Below are 8,429 nucleotides of genomic sequence, written 5' to 3'. Positions count from 1 at the left end.
CCTCTCAAGTGTCAGCAGTTTGTTTTGTTGTGATTGGATACAATTCATATCTTGTATTTGTAATGAATTTCCTGTGCAAATAGTATTGCATGAAATTAATAACTCCCTAAAAACAACAGTGTGTTTTATCTAATGAATTGTCTGTTTAATAAAACAATAAAAAAAAAATTGTAACCGTAGTATCATAATGATTAAGAAAGTGAACATTTGTCATCTTGAGCTAGTTCGTTATGTATACAGTGATGCATACAATATATCTAGTTTCATATTTAATCTCAGTACCAATCTTACAAGTGACATCATACGCATTTGTAGACTAAACAAATGATGTTCCTACATAACACCATTGCTGTAAATTTCTTTGTGCTTCAACCTCTACATCAAATAGTAATCTTTTTTTATCTGATATGTTAAAAATGTAACACAGTGATGTGAACTGGTGGCCTCCATGCATCCATAATCTGACTTCAGATGTAAAAAAAAAAAACGTAAATCCACTTCCTGTGATTTAAATAAACATATGTTTAACATGCCTGTGTGTGGAGCTGCATCTTGTTGGCCAGGTGGTTGAGGCCCTTGCCTCATGCGTCTGGCTTTGACACTGCTGGTGAAACCTTGTATGACTTTGGCCATTACTATAAATCGGTGAGGAAGGATGAATGTGAATATTTTTCTCCACCAGACTGTGCTCTGTGACATTGTCTCTGTGTCCTCTTTCTCATGAGAGCAGGGCACATGATTCCCTGAGGACAACAGAGCAGGGTTGCCCTCTAACTCTGACCTTGTTTGGTTAGTGGTGGAGAACAGATAGAGGTACTGTTTTTTTTTTTTTTTTTTTTTTTTAAGCTTTTGTATTGCATATTGTATGTGTGATTCCATTTTTGTTAGAAGCACCAACGTCTTAAAATTCTTTGTACACTAAAAAGAAGTGGCCATTCTAAAAATTGCTTGTAAATTACACACACACACCAAAAAACATTTTTTTTAAATGGCAAGTAAACAGTGTTGTTGTTGTTTTTTTTTAATCAGTTTCCTTTAAAAATAGTGTTTGTCATTTTGTGTTTTCAGCATTAATGTCTATAGATTTTATTACTTTTTATTTCAGTTTTAGTTTTAGTTGTTTAGAACAAACACTAAATGAAAATAACTAAGTACCTGAGTAAGTAACAGTGAATGTGAATTTTAACTAAAAGACTTGCAAAGTAATTTTTTACATTGTATTTACACAAAATACATCTACCATTCTGAATCCTTAATTAGAGAAGGAGAGCCAGGTGTGTTTCCTTTAGATAGTCTGTTTAAACAACAGCCGAAACACCTTTTTAGAGCAGCTAGTACAAGTCTGCCTTGTAACAGTAGTGTTGGCGATAAGCGTTTGTTTGTCTTGCTGTCGGATGATGCATTTCTATATAGATTTTCTCTGAAACTACATCCTCAGGGGGGTGCTTAGGGCTTAGTCCCATAGTCTGTAATGAAGACAGCCGCCTGACTAACTGTGTGGCCCATCAGCGCTTAATCCATTTTCCTGGCATTCTTTACCCTTCATTCTCCTGCACGCAAACAGCATTATGTCAAGCTTTAAATGAACTATCAACTATTGGGGAGTAATTACCCATATTAAGTTTAAATTACTCCTCACAATACCGGGATGATGTTATTACCCTCTGGAAAAAAAATCAATGCTCTGTGTGGAGTTCAGGCTCAGCCCACTGTGTGTGTGGGCGCACCTGCTTTCATAATACATCTGCTGACCTTGCTATCTGCAGCGAATGGTGAAAACGCCACTGAAATGATCCTTGATCATTGGTGCATAAAACCTCACACAGACTGGTGACATTGATCTCATAAAAAAAGAAGTTTTTACCCAACTATCAAATGATGTCAGTCATGTTCATATCACAGCTAGGGATAAAAGTGGGTTACAGACAAGTTTTTTGTTTTGTTTTTTTCAAAGATTTAAGACCAATAAATTAATGAATAAAATATATTTATATAATAAAATAGTATGTTATTAAGTAGTATATATACATAAGAATATGTGTATACATATATAAACCCGATTCCAAAAAAGTTGGGACACTGTACAAATTTTGAATAAAAACAGAATGTGGAAGTTTCACATTTCAATATTTTATTCAGAATACAACATAGATGACATATCAAATATTTAAACTGAGAAAATGTATAATTTTAGGGGAAAAATAAGTTGTTTTTAAATTTCATGGCATCAACACATCTCAAAAAAGTTGGGACAAGGTCATGTTTACCACTGTGTGGCATCCCCTCTTCTTTTTATAACAGTCTGCAAACGTCTGGGGACTGAGGAGACAAGTTGCTCAAGTTTAGGAATAGGAACGTTGTCCCATTCTTGTCTAATACAGGCTTCTAGTTGCTGTCTTAGGTCTTCTCTGTCGCATCTTCCTCTTTATGATGCGCTAAATGTTTTCTATGAGTGAAAGATCTGGACTGCAGGCTGGCCATTTCACTACCCAGATCCTTCTTCTACGCAGCCATGATGTTGTAACTGATGCAGTATGTGGTCTGGCATTGTCATGTTGGAAAATGCAAGGTATTCCCTGAAAGAGACGACGTCTGGATGGGAGCATATGTTGTTCTAGAACTTGGATATACCTTTCAGCATTGACGGGGTCTTTCCAGATGTGTAAGCTGCCCATGCCACACGCACTTATGCAACCCCGTACCATCAGAGATGCAGACTTCTGAACTGAGCACTGATAACAACTTGGGTTGTCCTTGTCCTCTTTAGTCTGGATAATATAGCGTCCCAGTTTTCCAAAAAGAACTTTGATTCGTCTAACCACAGAACAGTTTTCCATTTTGCCACAGTCCATTTTAAATGAGCCTTGGTCCAGAGAAAACTCCTGCGCTTCTGGATCATGTTAATGGTTTCTTTTTTGGCCTATAGAGTTTTAGCCGGCAACTGCGAACAATATTTTCTGGAAGTATTCCTGAGCCCATGTTGTGATTTCAATTACAGTAGCATTCCTGTATGTGATGCAGTGCCATCTAAGGGTCCGCAGATCATGGGCATCAAGTATGGTTTTCCGGCCTTAACCCTTAAGCACAGAGATTGTTATAGATTCTCTGAATCTTTGGATGATATTATGCACTGAAGATGATGATAACTTCAAACTCTTTGCAGTTTTTCTGAGAAACTCCTTTCTGATACTGCTCCACTATTTTTCGCCGCAGCATTGGGGGAATTGGTGATCCTCTACCCATCTTGACTTCTGAGAGACACTGTCACTCTGAGAGGCTCTTTTTATACCCAATCATGTTGCCAGTTGAACTAATAAGTTGCAGATTGGTCCTTCAGCTGTTCCTTATATGTACATTTAACTTTTCCGGGCTCTTGTTGCTACTTGTCCCAACTTTTTTGGAATGTGTAGCTCTCATGAAATCCAAAATGAGCTAATTTTTGACAAGTCATTTCAAAATGTCTAACTTTCAACATTTGGTATGTTATCTATATTATATTGTGAATAAAATATAAGTTTATGAGATTTGTAAATTATTCCATTTCTTTTTTACTCATAATTTGAACAGTGTCCCTACTTTTTTGGAATCGGGTTTGTGTATATACGTATAAACGTCTTTTAATTTATTTATTTAAAAGAATAAAAAAAAAAAAAAAATAAACATGGCTATGCGTTCTGTACTAGACTAACTGAGACTTGTCATGGTACCTGTATACTGTTGTTGTTCTCTTGTTGACCTGACTGTTTCTATTGTTCTCATTTGTAAGTCGCTTTGGATAAAAGCGTCTGCTAAATGATTAAATGTAATGTAATGTAATCCTCAAGCCTGCATGGTTCAGATCAGACTTTTGGTGTTATTCTGGCAAATGCAAATGCAGATTTTAATGTTTTAAATGTTAGATTTTCCAAGGCAGGTGTCAATGTAACTTCTTGCTCTTTTGTGTGAGTATTCAGTCTAAACAAAAACACAACACCTTGAAGCACATCAAAACTATTCAAATCTTCACAGACCTGTCTTGCCTGAACATGACCTGGGTCAGTGTGGTGGAGAAGCCTTTAAAAGTGTTAATGAAGTTGGTGTTTGTGAATGGGCTGTTGAATTCAGGCCCTCATAGCTCTGCCTCACCCATTTAACATTTAAATGTCACCTAACAAATGGCTCACACTGAACCAAAGGTGTTCCCAGCACCCCATCATGGCTTCATTGAAAAAAAGAAGCCCATTGGATGGTGGAAGCCCCATGGACCTAACAAACTCCTGGATTGGCTCCAGGCCATTACTCAGCTGCAGAGAATGTTCTACTTAATGTCCTTGGCAAAAGCCTCCACAACATTTGTACTAGCATAACAGTAAGTCAAACTAATGTCCATAAACATGTCTGGGCGATTTATAATTAGGTCAGTTCAGACATCATATCTGATAATGTTCTTTTTAAGCTTCTACTTCTACAGCACAAGATGAAAAATCTGTTGAATCTGTTTTTTAGTCTAAAATTTGTTAATTTAAATGAAGCTGAATTCAAATGAAATAAATATTAGATGAAAAACTTAAACTAAAAAGAATTATAAATGTTGCCTAAGGAAATAAATTATGTAAGTTGAAACAATAAAATTACCATGGATAAAAATTAAAAATTAAATAGACATAAAAAATACTGACTGTCTGCAAATAAAAATGACAAAAAACATGACAAAATTACAAAAAAATTAAATAAAAACTGAAAATATAAAACAAAGGCAAACAAAAATAACAGACACGTTTTTATGTTTTCATGTTTTTAAGTCATTGCTCAAGCATATACAAAAAAGTGTGAAGTTTAAGATGAATGGAATTTCATTCAGATGATTAATTATTTGTGAAACATTTACAGACATCTGCTCATGCAGCCCTTCGCTATTCATCATAAATCATGCTAAATCATAGCATAACTGGGAAATGGCTGCAATGACATTTTAATTTCTATTCACTCCTTTCTGTCACCACAAAGTGATTCAAATTTAGCATATGATTCCCCCTTGATAGGCCAAAAGAATGACCATGAATCCGATGTAGACAAAACCTCCCTTATACATGCAAACAAAATACTTAAAGGAAAAAATTACGTTTCCAGAGAACAGGATATCTGCTGCTTCAAAAGAAACTGGAAGTTGAGCAAGAGAAGAGACAGGACAGCTATAATCAAGACATTTAGGTCAAGCTTGAAATATTAAGTAATAGTCATAAAAATATTAATTTTTCAAATGGAACAGTTTATTGAATCTTTAGACAAATTATGAAAAAAGTCTGCATATGTGATTTCTCTTTGAGTAGCCTATATCATTTGTTACATTAGGCTTTTATTGCTCATAATAATATAGTTAGGCTAACCAAGACTTGTCATAGAACTTGCATATTATTGCTCTTTTGTTGGTTTTGATGGCTTCTGTTGTCCTTATTTGTAAGCCGTTTACGATAAAAGCGTCTGCTAAATGGCTAAATGTAACATGAATGTAAATGTATCGAAACGTGTTTAAACAAAACTTCCATTAATTGATCCCGTGTGAAAACAGATGCCTCTACATGCATTTAATGATAGCTTTATATACTTGAAGTCTTACAAGTCTGAACTTCACAAGACATTGGGGGAGGACGGCAGACAGACAGACAGACAGACAGACAGACAGACAGACAGACAGACAGACAGACAGACACGCCCGCGCGACATCCGCCGTGACGTTACGCTCGCGCTGTCTGAAGGCTTTCAGTCTGTGCGCGTGTTGTTGACGGTCAGACAGAGAGAGACAGCGGACCAGGAGCGATCGTCCTGAGGTAAGTTCCTTAAAAAAAAGCTTTAACAAGCTATCTTATACACTCTGTGCATTTACTAAACGGTTCAACAGATGCCCTGTGTGTTTTTAAATCTTTTGTGATTATTTTCAATGGTTATGTGATGTCCTAAGAGCTCGGAACGGGATTTGAAGCGTTAGCTCGGTTAGCGCGTGCTAAAGGGTTTAAATGTTCTAGCCACACTGCTAAAGCTGTCTGTACGAGCGAGCCAGATTTAGATGTAAAACCGGTTTAGGTGCTCTTATTAAGCCATGGTAAGTTGGTTAAATGTAGCGTGTGAATCTGTGGGATATGTGTTGTGATGTGCCATTTAAAAGGAACGTATTGCTTAACGTTAATATTTAAGAGATGTATCGTCGTGCTCTTATGATCTGGTTCTTGATTTTTAATTCTCAGCCTGATCAACATTATGTGTATTACTTTTAATATTAAAAATAAAAAGACAGAAACGCATTTGTGACGATAGCTATTTAACATTTTTGGTGGGTCCGGTTTCATTCAGTCAGTCTAACGTTAAATAATTTGGCAAATGATTCACTGCCGTATAAAGTCACAGAAAATGGGATTAAAATCCAAGCTTTCGCTGTCGTTTTGGCATATTTTGGATTTAATATATGTGGGTGATTTTTCTGTAGTTATGTTGAGGGTCTCCCTTCGCTGTGATGGGGATTGTCACACCGCGGGCGCTCAGCGCATCTGTGCCCAGAGAACGAGAGGGGAGAGACGGATAGAGACGGGGACAGAGCCGCGGTGCCCTTGCGGGGTAAAAAGATCTACACTGTCGCTCAGGGTTAAAAATAGACAGCATTTGTCAGAAAATGGTTATTTTACGAGGAAACGACGTTTGCAGTCAGGGTCAGTCTATCCGAACGGTCATACAAATTTTGTAAAGCGTAACCAGGGCGAAAATCTCGTTTTATTTCGAGGAACTTGCATTTTGGGACCGTGTTAAATTTGGCCAGTGTGCATGTGTGCGTCGTTTAGCGTTCGTGGAACAGAGGCGCATGTTGTGAATTACGAATTAAACGCGATTCATTTTGGTTTTAGCCGAGACCTCACTGGCATGCGCTGATTTTGGTGCTGTGATCTCTCATTTTGCCTTCATATTCATAATCGGAAATTCCGTTTCCGTCAATGTCGGGCTTTTGCGATCAAATTATTCAGTCAGCTTTTCCTCTATTACAGATGGCTCGTGTGCTTGATCTTTTCATAGATGTGGTGGTTATGTACAGTTATTACATCTTATCTCAAGCCTGCTGTGGTTGGACAGGACTAAATGGCTGTTCGCTGTTAGTTACGGTTGCTGTTGGTTATCTTTGTGTTAAACCGACGTTGTTAGTGCATTGACACGTTGACAGATTCGGCATGCTGTCAATGGGAGAAAAAAAGCGTACTAAACCACCGGGAAACTGTCTTTAGATCGATTGCTCTCGAATTAGATTATCCTGATTGAGGTGAAAAATTTTGTAGCTCTGGCCCCAACACAAAAACTGTTCTAGATGCTTTTTATTGCCTAGACAATCTTTTCATGCCCATTTGTGTGGCTTCACATTCTGATTCGTTGTTTTTCAAAAAAAAAAAAAATTGTCTAAGCCATTTACTGCTATCTGTGTTTAACAATTTAAACTTTATGAAAACTTTAAACTTTCCTTCACAGGAAGCTCATCAGATCATTAATTCTGTCACCATCATGCATGAAGCTGGACGTAAAAGGATTTGCAACCTTTAACACTGTGAGGAAAGAAAGACCAACTCAGAAGTGTCCTGTTTGAAATATTTTCAACCCAAGAAAGACCAATCATCTGTGTACAGACATGGCCAGCCCTCAGACGAGTCTGAAAACCGCTTTCAAAGACCTGACGTCGTTCAAAGGCAACATGAAGCGGCTGTACAGGGAGCGACTGGAGGATGCACCAATCAAAAAGCGGGTAATGGCGGAGATGCACCTGAAACGACACAGTCTGGAGAGCGTCCCCAAGCCCCCGAAGGTCAAGAAGGAGCGCGAGGAACATGGCAGCTCAGAAATGGACATTGAGGAAAGAGAATTTCACATTGTGGGGGCTTCCAAGGCTTTAGATCTCAGCGCGGGCCTCAAGCACACTCTAGCACAGTTCACGCTGAGCAGCCAGAGCTCACTGGGAGGTCCTGCTGCCTTCTCAGCAAAATCTGCGCAGGACTGCGCCTCTCCTGCTGGCATGGCTCCCCTACCGTCTCCCCCAGTCCTTGGAGGCGGCCCGCTCTTGGTTCCCTGCGACAGCTCCACAGAGCTCACCCATTCTCTGCTTGAAGGAGAGTCCATCTCCTGCTTTGTTGTAGGTGGCGAGAAGCGTCTTTGTCTGCCACAGGTACTCAATTCAGTGCTGCGAGATTTCTCTCTGCAGCAGATCAATGCTGTCTGTGACGAACTTTATGTTTACTGTTCCCGATGCGATGCCGAGCAGCTGCACATCCTCAAGGTGCTGGGCATCCTGCCTTTCAACGCACCTTCCTGTGGCCTGATCACCCTAACTGATGCCCAACGCCTCTGCAATGCCCTGCTCCGCCCGGGCGCCATCCTCTCGGCCGACCCCAACAGCAAACTGCCAGGCCAAGGCCTGCTGAAGG

At 38.9% G+C, this 8,429-nt stretch overlaps 1 protein-coding gene across 1 annotated transcript; it reads left to right on the top strand.

Moving 5' to 3' along the window:
- Positions 1-5,642: 5,642 nt before the first annotated feature.
- Positions 5,643-8,428, top strand: LOC127950663 (ski-like protein; the record flags this gene model as incomplete). The annotated part of the gene is made up of 2 exons (XM_052547818.1): positions 5,643-5,807; positions 7,483-8,428. A coding segment is annotated over exon 2 (789 nt), but the record flags the coding sequence as incomplete, so codon positions are not given.
- Position 8,429: the final 1 nt, after the last annotated feature.

This window comes from Carassius gibelio, chromosome B2 (genome assembly GCF_023724105.1).
Source record: "Carassius gibelio isolate Cgi1373 ecotype wild population from Czech Republic chromosome B2, carGib1.2-hapl.c, whole genome shotgun sequence".
Lineage (NCBI taxonomy): Eukaryota > Metazoa > Chordata > Actinopteri > Cypriniformes > Cyprinidae > Carassius > Carassius gibelio.
This window is presented reverse-complemented; position numbering and strand designations above follow the sequence as displayed.